The sequence below is a fragment of the Drosophila biarmipes genome, chromosome 3L (assembly GCF_025231255.1).
Source record: "Drosophila biarmipes strain raj3 chromosome 3L, RU_DBia_V1.1, whole genome shotgun sequence".
Lineage (NCBI taxonomy): Eukaryota > Metazoa > Arthropoda > Insecta > Diptera > Drosophilidae > Drosophila > Drosophila biarmipes.
The window spans coordinates 26,116,539-26,129,942 of NC_066613.1; the positions used below are offsets into that span (position 1 = coordinate 26,116,539).

At 48.8% G+C, this 13,404-nt stretch overlaps 2 protein-coding genes across 4 annotated transcripts; one reads left to right on the top strand and one right to left on the bottom strand.

The window, feature by feature from the left end:
• The first annotated feature begins 89 nt into the window (after nt 1-89).
• On the top strand, nt 90-2,807 carry LOC108030713 (DNA replication licensing factor Mcm7). Its single transcript, XM_017103758.3, has 5 exons — nt 90-289; nt 350-719; nt 778-1,279; nt 1,349-2,406; nt 2,474-2,807. Exons 1-5 carry the CDS (start codon nt 259-261, stop codon nt 2,673-2,675), a joined length of 2,163 nt encoding a protein of 720 aa, XP_016959247.1. The 5' UTR covers nt 90-258; the 3' UTR covers nt 2,676-2,807.
• Nucleotides 2,798-12,453, bottom strand: LOC108030722 (transient receptor potential cation channel subfamily A member 1). 3 transcript variants are annotated; one of them, XM_017103774.3, is made up of 16 exons: nt 12,007-12,453; nt 11,361-11,516; nt 9,186-9,342; nt 9,038-9,128; nt 8,775-8,970; nt 8,368-8,475; nt 7,351-7,539; nt 6,720-6,948; nt 5,973-6,553; nt 5,600-5,914; nt 5,069-5,176; nt 4,651-4,871; nt 4,119-4,596; nt 3,897-4,059; nt 3,511-3,783; nt 2,798-3,450 (listed from the first exon to the last, which is right to left on the bottom strand). In XM_017103774.3, the coding sequence occupies exons 1-16, from the start codon at nt 12,265-12,267 to the stop codon at nt 3,155-3,157; spliced, it is 3,822 nt and encodes a 1,273-aa protein (XP_016959263.2). In that variant the 5' UTR covers nt 12,268-12,453; the 3' UTR covers nt 2,798-3,154. The 3 variants fall into 3 exon arrangements, with proteins under 3 accessions (XP_016959263.2, XP_016959256.2, XP_016959272.1); XM_017103767.3 differs by lacking the exon at nt 5,069-5,176 and adding an exon at nt 5,386-5,496; XM_017103783.3 differs by lacking the exons at nt 11,361-11,516; nt 12,007-12,453 and adding an exon at nt 10,034-10,216.
• Between the last annotated feature and the right edge of the window lie 951 nt (nt 12,454-13,404).

Consider the following 13,404-nt stretch of genomic DNA (forward strand, 5'->3'; position numbering starts at 1 on the left):
GACGCGAACCCTTGGCTATCGAGATGGGAAAACATCGATTACCGATGCCTTGAAAACGGCATGATATTTGAATTTTTTATCACGCGGTCACACTGCAGGCGAACATCAAACGCATTTTTGGCGGGAAGCATTTTCGCTATTTTCCCCGCATTTCCCAGCAATCAGCGTCCCTGAAAACACCTTTGGCGACACCAAAACACCAGCAGCTGTCCACGATCTATTGTCCGTTGTTGGAAACAGAAAAGAAGCAAGCGCAAAATGGCTCGACGAGACTATGCCCAAGATCGAGGTGAGTGATGCGGGAACCTTTATTTTGGAGGCAAAAACAAATAATCTTGTGAATTTAAAGAATCCATCAAGACCTTTCTGTCGGAGTTCTGCAAGTGCGACGATGACGGCAAGAAGGAGTTCGTCTACGGCTCGCAGCTGGTGAAGCTGGCCCACCGGGAGCAAGTGCTTATCACCATCGATCTGGACGACCTCGCGGAGTTCAACGAGAGTCTCGCGGAGGCGGTGATCGACAACTGCCGGCGATACGCGTCCATTTTCAGCGATGTGATTGCCGAACTGCTGCCCAGCTACAAGCAGCAGGAGGTCCATGCCAAGGACGCGCTGGATGTGTACATCGAGCACCGTCTGATGATGGAGTCGCGCACCCGGAATCCCATGGAGCAGCGCGACGAGCGGAACAGCTTCCCCGCAGAGCTAATGAAGCGATTGTGAGTGGTTCGGTACAGACTGTAGTCTTAATTTTACCAAGCTGTCCTGTCCCCTTAGCGAGGTGGGCTTCAAACCCCTGTCCACGGAGAAGGCGCACTCCATTCGCGAGGTGAAGGCCCAGCACATTGGCAAACTGGTCACAGTCCGTGGCATCGTGACCCGCTGCACGGAGGTCAAGCCCATGATGGTGGTGGCCACCTACACATGCGATCGCTGTGGCTCAGAGACCTATCAACCCGTCAACTCTTTGTCCTTCACGCCAGTGCACGATTGTCCTTCAGATGATTGCCGGGTGAACAAGGCGGGCGGCAGGCTGTACTTGCAGACTCGTGGCTCCAAGTTCGTCAAGTTCCAGGAGGTTAAGATTCAGGAGCACAGCGACCAGGTGCCAGTGGGCCACATTCCGCGCAGCATGACCATCATGTGCAGGGGTGAGGTCACTAGAATGGCGCAGCCCGGTGATCACATCGTGGTATCCGGAGTGTTCCTGCCCCTGATGCGCACTGGCTTCGCCCAGATGCTCCAGGGTCTGCTTTCGGAGACATTCCTTCAAGCGCACGTGAGTTTTCCCAAACTAAAAATCTTGTATATATTCAGCAAATGATTATAATATTGAAATCCCCTGCAGCGCATCATTTGCATTAACAAGAACGACGAGATCTCGGACAAGGACGCCGAACTGACTCCCGAAGAACTAGAGGAGTTGGCCCAGGATGACTTCTACGAGCGCCTGGCTACCAGCTTGGCCCCAGAAATCTACGGCCACTTAGATGTGAAGAAGGCGCTGCTGCTCCTTCTCGTTGGAGGTGTGGACAAACGTCCCGACGGCATGAAGATTCGTGGCAACATCAACATCTGCCTGATGGGAGATCCTGGTGTGGCCAAGTCGCAGCTGCTGGGCTACATCAGTCGGTTGGCAGTTCGATCGCAGTATACAACGGGACGAGGATCCTCGGGCGTGGGTCTCACGGCGGCGGTGATGAAGGACCCCCTCACAGGGGAGATGACTTTGGAGGGAGGAGCTCTGGTGCTGGCCGATCAGGGAGTTTGCTGCATTGACGAGTTCGACAAGATGGCGGATCAGGATCGTACCGCCATTCACGAGGTGATGGAGCAGCAGACCATCTCCATAGCCAAGGCAGGCATCATGACTACGCTAAACGCGCGCGTTTCCATTCTGGCTGCTGCGAATCCCGCCTTTGGCCGCTACAATCCTCGTCGCACCGTGGAGCAGAACATCCAGCTGCCCGCCGCCCTGCTCTCGCGTTTCGATCTGCTGTGGCTCATCCAGGACAGGCCTGATCGGGACAACGATCTGCGACTGGCCAAGCACATCACCTACGTGCACAGCCACAGCAAACAGCCGCCGACTCGTGTCAAGGCCCTGGACATGAACCTCATGCGGCGCTACATTAACCTGTGCAAGCGCAAGAATCCAACCATTCCGGATGAGCTCACCGACTACATTGTGGGCGCCTATGTGGAGCTGCGTCGGGAGGCGCGCAACCAGAAGGACATGACCTTCACGTCGGCCCGTAACCTCCTGGGAATCCTGCGTCTGTCCACTGCTTTGGCCAGGTTGCGTCTTTCCGATAGCGTGGAGAAGGATGATGTGGCCGAGGCCTTGCGTCTGCTGGAGATGTCCAAGGACTCGCTTAACCAAATCCATGAGCACCAGAAGGGACAGTGAGTATTGGATGAGCTTTTTAAAGGTTCCTTATTCTAACATATGTGTGCTCTTCCTTCTTTCTAGTGTTCCCAACACTTCGGATCGCATTTTCGCCATTGTCCGCGAGCTTGCAGGCTCTGGAAAGGCGGTCAAGATCGGCGACATTATGGACCGCTGCACCACCAAGGGCTTCAAACCCGACCAGGTGGACAAATGCATCGACGACTACGAGGAGCTCAATGTCTGGCAAGTCAACATGGGTCGCACAAAGATCACATTTATGTAGATCCCCTTTACCAACTTATAATTAGTGAATAAGTTTTTGTCACTATCGCCAATCGTTAAAATTATTCTCATACATTGTCACTTTACCATTGATCATTGTCATAAATAAATAAGAAATTTCTATTTGACTCAAGGATTTTGGATCCTTCGTTATCTGAATAATATAGATTTATTTATATATTTGTTTTAAAAGACATCAAAATAACAATGCATACTTTTGCAAATTGCATTTAAAACTACAATAGATCTGTTGAATGCCACAGCTTGTTCAAGTTACTAAAACAGCCCATGATCCTTGCCTATAAATTCGTTGTACAATTCCTTTTAGGACCTCACACAGTACGATATCCAAATGCACACACACGATCCACGTTGTACACACAAAACAGATAGATTTAAATATGTAGGTGCAATTTTTCTACTGGGGACAAAACACAGATATAAGTGTAAAGCCAAGAGTCCCGCCAATCGCGGCGGAATCTACATGCTCTTGTTGAAACTCAAGGCGGCCCTTAGTTTATTCCGGATTCGGGGCGAGTTCCACCGATTTCCGCCCGCCGATCTCAGGCCCGCCATGGAGCGTAGTTCGTTGGGCGATATGCCCTCGTCCACGTCGTCCGCCTCCGTTTTGATCTCCATCTTCTGGACGATCAGCCGCACCAGCTGGTGCTGCTGCTCCAACATGCGGCTTATGTCGCGCAGCTTCCGCCGCTGCCGCTCCAACTCCGCATTGATGTAGTCATCGTTGTTGTCGAAGGATATGGCGTCCATGGAGGCTGAAATGTAGGGAGAAGGTGTGACAATCTAGTTCCGATTCTAGTACCAGGACAGCTTACAATCCTCGGTGAACGGATTGGAGAACCACTTGCGCAGGATGAAGTCGCAGAAGCCGAGCTTGCACTTTGTCTCATTGGGATACTCAATGAGCTCCATCTTGTCCACTCGCTGCAGCCACACGTGGGGCAACTTCCTCTCCAGCTCCGTGTGGAGCACCACCTGCATGGCCAGCCGCTTGAGCTGGGCATTGCGACGCACTGACTCGATGTCGCCGACGGCCAAACCGATGAGCAGGTTCATCAGGAGGATGGGCATGAGGATCATGAAGACGCCTGGCAAAATAGAATTATTTATGATAATAAAATGTATTAAAAATATGTACTCCTTTTAATAAAATGTAAGTATTACAATAATCAATAACTAGTTCTTTCATTTGGGTACTTACTCAGTATCAAGAAGGAGGTCATGGGCACCTTCAACTGATCCCTGTAGTAGGTGTTCACATAGGTGCCCACAAAGTCCAGCTCGCCCAGCATCATAGAGAAGGTTCGCAGCAAGGACATGGGTATGTTGGAGAAGGACAAGTGGTTCGGTTGGGGGTCAATAATCTAGTGAAAGAAGGATATATATATAGGATGATATACGTACAAAATAAGTCCTATCTCACCTTTGAAAGCAGTATGTAGAAAGCCAGGCCGAAGGCAATGATCAGGATGGAGAACACCATCAGCACCTTGATCAGCGTCTGCAGGATCTCCAGAAACATGACCACATAGATGCCCACCTGATCGAATCTCTGCAGGAACAGGAGCAACCGGAACCAGGACAGGAACACTGCGATCGAGGCCGCCGAGTAATGTATGGTATTGATGGCCCCGTCTGGCTGAAAGGCCGGCGTGACCATCACCAAAGCCGAGATGTACAGCACCCAGGATATAAGGTTCACCGTCTCCAGGATGTAGTGCAGCTTTTGCTGGTAAATCTGTATCAGTTCCCGCATCGAGTTGAGCACTATGTAGACCACGATGACCACCGCGCAGAAAAGAATGGCTGTGGTTCGATTGATGCGTTCCTCGCAGGAATCCAAACGAATCTGGGAGGCCACCGCAGGGTTCTGCGAGAGATTCATGGTCAGCTGTTCCCAACTGAAATACAGGATTTTAGAAGACTTATTAATGTATGGTGGAATATAATCTTACCCCATGTTGCAGTACTGGCTCATCGTCCTGTTGTTACCCGCCTTCAACTCAATGTTGTTCATCATCAGCGAAGAGTAGATCGTCACGAAGACCAGGAATATCGAGTAGATCAGCAGGTTGGCCAGGTGAAAGTACTTGCCGTATGAGTTCCACTTCATCTGCAGGTACTTCTGGCTCAGCGGATGGGCCAGCAGCTCCACCCGGCCGTGGGTGACCATGGTCTAGCCGGAGATGGGAATCATAGGGAAAGGTATATCTTAGAAATGGGATGTAAGACGGTACACTGAACAAGCACACGACACTCAAGATACAAAAGCCAGATACAGTGAGTCGGTTAGTGGGTTAGTTTGGGGGACGATACACGGTACACACACATTGCAGGGCTCTGTGATCTTTAAGAGGGTTCGGGAACACTCACGTTCACCACGGCCAAAGGCGCGGGTCGCCACTTGGGGTCATTGAACTCTTTGCGCTTGGCCTCGATCTGTTCGGGTGTCTTTTGGTAGGGCCAAAACGAATATTTTATCTGGATTTTGGATGGTAACCAGGTAATGTTTTAAGGTGTTTGCTTGTAGGCATTAGGATGAGCTATGATTGATGATGCAAAACCCACAAATGACCTATAAATAACCTCCCGCCCTAGATCCGCTCTCGTATCATATAAGGAGGGGCAGGAAGAACAACACTGAAACACGCATGCAACAGTTCTGGGAGGGATCCTCCGGTTCCGCTTACATTCAAAGCCGGCAACGGAATGGGACTGGCTGTCGCTAGCGACTCTCCGGGTTTCTCGTCACTCTGGGCAAACATAAAGGGGTATTGCAAGAACGCGAAAGAGTACTTGATCTGGTTACGGTGATATCGATGGGGCGAATATAAATCAATTAGCTTCGTGGCAATGAGGTGAGGATAGGCTTAGAGATGCCCCCCGGGGAAACGACCCACTTACGTAGAAGCTCTTCGAGTCCTTCTTGCAGTTGGCCTTGGTGATGCACTTGTCCTGCACCGCCTCGAACACCTTGGGCATGGAGGCGATCAGCGCGAGGGTCACGCAGGGGTGCTTGTCCGATCGCAGGGCCATCACCTCGTTGGCCCGCTCCTCGTGGGTCACCATGGCCAGGGCGGCCTCCGGATACTTGTAGTAGATGGCATAGTCGATGGCGCTCATGTCCAGGACATTGTAGAGCAGCTTGCAGCCCATGGACATCAGGACGGAAATGGCATGCGGCTTGTTCTCCATGGTGGCCAGGTGGAGGGCGGTGTTCTGGAAGAGGCCCTCGTTTAGTTTGGCACTTTCAAGGCTGATATGGATATGACCTTACCCCATCCTTGTCCACCTGGTCGAGCAGATGCGAGTGCACAGAGTGCAGCAGCTCGATGGTCTCGGTGTAGCCCGACATGGCCGCCAGGTGGAGGGGATTGCGTCCCGTGTGGTCGCGGTGCAGCAGGGCTCCGCGATTGAGCAGCAGCTGCACCACCCGTGTGTGTCCCTGCTGCGAGGATATGTGCAGCGGGGTCATCCCTGCTCCGTCACTCTCGTTGATGATGAAGGAGCCCTTCTCGGAGTCCAGCAGCTGGCGCACCGTGTTGTACCGTCCATAGCGGGCGGCAAAGTGCAGCGGACTCTCGTTGTTGTTGTTTTTCAGGTTGATGCAGGCCCCCAGCCGGATGAGGTTCTCCAGGGAGCGGATGTGCCCATCCCTGCTGGCATAGTGCAGCGGAGAGCAGCCCATGCTGTCCTTCTCGTTGAGGAGCAGCTTCAGCTGCGCCTGCGTCTGGCAGTTGGCCACCTGCTCGGCGAAGTCCGTCAGCCGCCCGCCGTTCATGATGACGAAGTGCAGCACATTGCGGGCGGCGGCGTCCTTGACACTGATGCAAGCTCCGAGGCGAATCAGAAGGTGCACTTTTGAAAAAGAGATTTTTATAATATATATAAAATACTTTTATAAGTATAAAGAAAATTTTATAAAAAATAACAGTTTGATCTCGTTAAATAATTAATGGGTTCTTGGGAAATTGTAGGGATTAGGGATTATAAATTATAGTTTATAATTGTTTTAAGAGCTCACCTGTCTTCCAACCGCTGCGCGAGGCGGCCAGGAGCAGGGGCGAGCGGTGCTCCTTGTCCAGGGCGTTGATGTCCGCCCCCTCGGCCACCAGATAGGACACTATGTCCGGGTGATCGAACATGGAGGCGCAGTGCAGGGGCGTCATCTTCTGCACGTCCGTGCAGCTGAGGCAGAGCCGCTTCTCCATCGGCTGCATCTCGAACATCAGCTTCACAATGTCAATGGCACCCTAAAATAAAAGAAACCAAAATCGAAAACGGAATTGGAGAACCATGTCGGATTCATTCATCCCCAGTATGTATTTCCCAACATGGGAGTGCTTTGTTTTGTCAGCGGCAAAGTCACGTTCGTCTTAGCGCATTTGCATAAGAATTTGTCAAATTAAAGTCAGCACGGGACACGAGGCGAGTCGGAACGAGCGGAAGCGAGGGGACAACCACACAGCCACTTTCGCAGGTCCTTGGAGATGCTTTACAGCTGTTTTCCTTTCGTTCACTGACCAAGAATGCTTTGTTTGCTCAACTCTTCGAGGAAATATGAGAGAGTTGTGGAGTGCATGGCTGCCCGTCAGTCAACCGCCATTGAAGGACTTCCCAGGACACCTGCTGCAGCATCAGTGCCATCCACTTACCTGGGCGCAGGCCAGGTGCACTGGCGTCGAGAGATCGTGTTGCTGCGTGGATATCTTGGCCCCGGACTTGAGGCACAGCTCCACCGCCTTGATGTCCCCGCCGTGCACCGCCGAGTGCAGCGGCACATTGCCCTCGGAGTCGTAAAAGGATATCATCTCCTCGCGGGTGCAGCCGCGCTGCTCGCCCCACTGCAAAATTAATTGCGTGATTAGTGTAATAACTGTGGGATGAGATTTTTCCGGGTAATCAAAATAATGAATATAATCACCCATTGGTCTAATTATAAGTAACATTACCTTTATGAAAGGAGTTTTTAGATTTCTTACGGGAAATTAATATAGCAAATATACCATAAAGACTTTACATCGAAGTATAATAAATATTTTATGAAACAACAATATATTTACATTTTACAGACAAAATCCGCTGGATAAACTCCCAAGCTAAGCCCCAACAGAAGGGTGCTTTATATTTGAGGATAAATATTGCCCATTTTGTTGTACAACTTTAAGTTCGTTAAACTGCCCTCACACATCATTAAATAAATTAAATATTCCGATTTGCCCTAGGATGAGTATTGATTTCTGATAGGCAAAAATACTGGGCAAGTCAACGACCGCCCTTGTCTGAGCTTTCCTACATTTGATATTTTTTTCAGCTTAAACTTTGGGAAAACATGTTTTCTTCCTTTCCGTCTTTCGCCAGAGCTTCGGAGTGACCCATAACAAATTTGATACTTTTTAAAGAGGACGCTGTCAACGCGGCGTATGCGCAACTTCAATCATTGGGCACGGAAAATAAAAAGGAACCCACTGCGAAGAGAGAGAGTGCACGGAAGGTCAAGGGGTTGGGTGGCCCCCCAAATAAAAGGAATCAAGCAAATCGGTCTGGAGTCCGAAGAGGATAGCTGCCACAATAAGATCAAAGCCGAAGGAGATGACATAGTTATTGGTTGACTGAACGACTGCATGCAACTAGCACGTGTGTCTGGGGCCACGGGGGAATGGGAGACTTGCCTGGAAGAAGACCTCCATTGTCTTCGAGCTGGCGTTCTTGGCCGCCTCGTGGATGGGATAGTAGCCGTTGTTACAGGGCTTGCGGGGGCATGCATCGAACTCGGTTATCTGGAAGATACGATGAGTTATAGTAGGGAAATGCGTCTAATTTAATAAAGCAGCACACTCAAACACCCCCAGGATGGGGCCTAGCACAGCAGGCAGGCAAGCAACGAGTTTCTACTGAGGATACCAACCTTTTCTATGATAAATTAAACTTTCGTACGGATGAGTGTGTTTTGCGAGCGAGTGAAGTGTGGGAAAATGTTGATAAATGGTCGAAATAAATCGAACCGATGCAAATGAAATGCATGGCTAGAAGTGAGAATAATTACATGGAACGATTGGCAGGGACTCACACCACTTACCAGGATGCGAGCGCACTCCTCGTGATCGTAGATGGCCGCCAGGTGCAGGGCGGTCCGGCCGTGCTCCCCGCCCTGCTGGATGTCGATGACGTTCCGGTACTGGCCCATGACCCTCAGGGACTTCACCTTGTTCAGCTCGGTGGCCAGGTGCACGGGCGCCTGCTTCTTCTCGTTCAGCACCCCAGTGTCCACCGGTCTGTGTGGGTTTCCCCGAAAACATCTAAGCATTAACAGGCCAAATCGGGCATGGCAAAGCGACTTACATGGACAGAAGGTAGTCCAGCGCCTCGTAGGCATCACAGTCCACCGCGATGTGGAGCGGGGTGTTGCCGGCATTATCCTTCGCATTAAAGTCTGTAAATCACACTTGACTAGCAGACCCACTAAGTGGCTTAAGCCCCCCTCACTTACCGCCATTCTGGTCGCGAATGTACCGCAGGATGTTAACCCGATTGCGGGCCGCCGCCTGGTGGGCAGCCGTTCGTCCCTTGCCATCCTTTAGGGAAATCCGCGAGTTGTCCGCCATGAACAGGCGCTTGAAGTCGTCAAGGTTCCCGGACTCGGCCGCCTGAAACGGAAGAACAGGTGTCCTGTAGTTTGCAGCAACTTCAATTAAAACACTAAGCTCTGTTTGCCCGCCAGCACTGAAAACAAAGTCATTTACACTGCCTAAGATATCCAAGGATTTCGCAGTTATTTATATATATAATTGTATATATATATATTATAAGTTCCTTGAACGAATGCAATTTTAATGGTTTTTGTAGATATTTTAAACTTAAATTTAACTATTTTATCGAGCAGTATATAATATTTTATTTAAGAACCAAGAGTAAATGTATTTATATAACTCAACTCTAAATGTTCATGACTGGTGTTAAATATATTTTCTCCCTTCATTGTTTTTAGATTACGAAGTAAGCTAAGCCATCCCTACATATTCAAGGATGTCCCCTCACTTTCTCCGAGAACTTTCTGTTTACGTTTTCAAGTGTCAAGCAAAGAGAGTAAAAAGTCTTTCCCCTGCAAAATGTCAATAGACTTTAAACATTAATGCCTTCCGGCGACTGACTAATTTGATTGTCTTATTTCATTTGCTGTTCGATTGAAAAATATTACAAAGATTGCAGTGAACACCCCTTGCTGGCAAGTGTCCGTCAACGAAAGTTCTGAGGAACGCAACTTTTGACCCCCAGCGAGCTAATTTGGTAATGCGCTCCTGGCTAATTGAATGTCTTAGGGACGGGCAGTAGTTTTACCTTCAGATAGTCAACGATTTCTATCTTCGGCGAGGAGGACATCCGCAGGATCCTGGCCCACATTTTGGGCATATTGAGGGGGGCCATGGCAGTCATTTCTGCTCCGCGGACACAGCCGCCCATTAAGTACTGCAGGGGACTGAAGTTTTCTCGCTTCGGGGTCTCCTTGTCGCCCGATGTCATCGTCTACTTTAATTGCATTTGTGTTTGGTTTGCGGATTAACTCTTATTGTCCTTAGAGCTCAACTGACTTAGGGCGAAGTTTCGAGAGCCCGGGCTTATTATGGCTTTTTTCCAGTATGATTTCCATATGCGTGTGTTTGCCTTTCGATTTCAACACGTATTTGCTGCATTTACGTGTTGATTCACTCTGACATTAGTTGTGATTTGCTTGTGGTTTTCCTGATATGCCTCTGATTTTCCTCTTCAACTAGCTCTGGTTTGCTGATTTGGTTGGTTTTGATTTTACCTCAGATAGAAACTGAATTATTTTAACCTTTAGCTTTGATATGCACTTGTTTCTTTAATTGCAATTGTATTTACACTAAAACCTTAAATATTTTCGTGGGTTAACATAACTATCCTATTTAACTGTTAAAAAATATCTTCTTCAGGGCACTTAAAAAATATTTTTGTTATATTTAAATATTTTGTGAAAGGCTTTCCCTTTGCTTTTGCACTTTGATCACTGTGACACACAAATTAAACGCCTGGCAATATTATTTTCACTTTCATTCCATAGGTCGTTATTGGGTTACGCGAACGCAATAAAAGTCATAAATCAAATTGCTCCGGCACTGATTTTCTAGCCAAGTTAAGTTGATTTTTGGTAAGCGCGTTGAGAGTGAGTATCCGCAGGAGGAAAGGTTGGGTCCACGCAGGAAGAGTCGCTGAATGACTGAAATCTCAGACCAGGCACTCCTGCTTTTATAGCCAACTGGCAGCAGCTTCGGCTGCGTGCGGCACAGGTCCTTTCAGCAGGATACGCTTCGGTAGCTTCGTTGAATTCGCACGTCAACTTGGCTTTCAATTTCAATCGGAGATAGGGCGCTGAATGTGAAGAGGACTTGTTGCGCCTTAAATCACTCGGCTACTATCATGGGGTAAGCGGACTTTGCAGCTTATGCAGCATTATACTAAATAGTAAATAGGGTTTCGATGAGCCACCAACCTATGCCCCTCTCGAACATTCAGAGCCCGAGGCTAGGATTCAATCGAGCAGCATTTATCATAGGTCTCGCTGGGGGATTGCCTCGCTGCTGTTCTTCACTTTGGAGAATTGCTGCCCCGCACCTGCACTTAACCCATCCCGATCGCCCCGACTCACCCGCAGTATCCTGAAGGGGCTGTCACGCAAGAGGCAGACCTCCGCCGGCGGCTCTGCCGGCAGGATGGCCTCCAGCGGCGTGTCCGCATCATCGCCATCGATTTCTATCCGCTTGGGACCCGCGCTCCGCTCGATTATCATGGAGAATATCCAGTACTGCAAAGAGATGTCAGCAATGTCAATAAATTCACGTCTGCTTTCTGCACGATACCAGGTAAAAGTTACACAAAGTAATAGGTTTTTTATTTATTTGGGTAATTTAAAAAAATATGGCCTCGAAATTGAAAGCTTATTAAGAGTATGGATTGAACGTGGACATTTCTGGAAATTGTTGTACGTATTAACTCTTTGCTTAGCTCTTTGCAATGGCTAGTAATCATATCAAAATATTTTTGCTGATATATAACATTTAACTAAATTATGATTAGTATTTGTTGGTTGGTACCTAAATTTGATAATATGCACCCAGATTCTAAACTTCTATATTACTATTTAAAGCACAAAGTAGGAAAGAGTATTAGAACTATTACATTAGTAATTAAAAGCTAATTTAGTGCGTTAAATATATCTTTCACTTGATCTTTTCCCAGTTCTGATAATACCTTCGATAATTCCCCTATAGATACCCCCAGTTTCGCCCACTCACCTTGCTGTTTCGCCCTGTGCTCCCACTGCTATTGCTGCGTGGCTTGGGCAGCAGCTTGGGCTGGGCCTCCATGAGGTCGGGCGGCGAGAGGGCGCCGCACTGGCCGCTGTAGACCCCGTTGTAGAGCTTGGGCATCCTGGCACTCGCGCTCGTACCGCTCGCCTGCCGCTCCGTGGCCGCTGCTGTAATCGTGAAGGGCCGCTGGTCGCGACTGTACATGGTGGTTAGTGTCCCGCTTGTATTTCGCAATTTATCGCTCATCAGCGGCGCACAATCAGAGGGCTAATTAGATATTGATTGGGCTAAACGGGTTGCGCGTAAACCGACAGCAAACCCATTTAGATAACCCGCCTGTCGCCTGATATCGCCAGATAGGCGAGATAAGCCCGAGGACGACTCACGGGCAACTGGGAACTGGGAACTGGGAACTGAGGACCGTATCGGACCAGAACCGGAACGTAACTGCAGCTAGGGCTGGCCGTGAAGTAACCCCAGGCCAAATTACACGCACTTTGTATACATAGGTATCCTGTCTGGCCAGCAAGTCAATGGCCGTTTGTCATTCTGCCCTTTATAGTCACTGCCCCAGGGAATCGAACCCGGGACTCCGTTCCGCCAGCCCATTACCGCGAAGTGCCTAATTAATGGCTTGTTTATTTTCGCCACTCGGTCACGGGGAATTTGCATAATGCCAAGCCCCAGAAAATCCAGAACTTACTCTATCTCCTCCAGCCTCATTGCGAACCGGTTGCCACGAGCCAAGGATTCCAACTGCAAGGTCTGCCTGAAGTGCGCAGAAAATTCTAGGCGGCTTGGTAGCTCTAATTACATTACAGAGATGTTTATCGGAAGATTTGGGCTGCGATTTCGCAGGGCTAGTAATGAAATTGAAGGTACTGCCCCCAGGTGATGGAGAGCTCTGATTGTTTCCTCCGCCAGCTTGATGAGTTGACGAAATTTGAGGCTTTCGATTAGGCTAAGTGGTGATGGTGGGCAAATATTGGGCAAACATCGGCCGACCGTCGGGCAAATAAATCCCTTAATTAAAAGGACACTCAAGGGGTTACTTTGGGTCAGCCTATGATGTTTTCCAGGAGCATTTTCTCTAAGTGAGGTGGCAATAATAACCGATTAGAGCGGACTTAATGGGCAATCATTTTATCAATCATTTAGTGGATAACTATTTTATTTTTTAGGATAATGAAAAAACCCCCAAACCGTTTTAGGATCGTATATTAATTTGAGAAGTAAACACTTTATACATTGGTTAAACTAAGTTCAAAATCCCTTAACTCACCTTAGTTTTTCGTTGAGATACTCGATTTTAATCACCTTTCCTCACTCGATCAGCGTGCTAAATAGTTCCTCGGTGAGCAGCTGGCAGGAGGCACTTACATC

Excerpts from the sequence above, each read along its gene's own strand:
- LOC108030713 (XM_017103758.3), top strand. The coding sequence starts at position 259 with ATGGCTCGACGAGACTATGCCCAAGATCGAG. Across the intron at positions 290-349 it reads AGACTATGCCCAAGATCGAG|AATCCATCAAGACCTTTCTG; the intron begins GTGAGTGATGCG and ends GTGAATTTAAAG. Across the intron at positions 1,280-1,348 it reads AGACATTCCTTCAAGCGCAC|CGCATCATTTGCATTAACAA; the intron begins GTGAGTTTTCCC and ends AATCCCCTGCAG.
- LOC108030722 (XM_017103767.3), bottom strand. The coding sequence starts at position 12,267 with ATGAGCGATAAATTGCGAAATACAAGCGGGACACTAACCACCATGTAC. Across the intron at positions 8,971-9,037 it reads CTGGACTACCTTCTGTCCAT|ACCGGTGGACACTGGGGTGC; the intron begins GTAAGTCGCTTT and ends AAACCCACACAG. Across the intron at positions 3,784-3,896 it reads GACCTCCTTCTTGATACTGA|GCGTCTTCATGATCCTCATG; the intron begins GTAAGTACCCAA and ends CTATTTTGCCAG.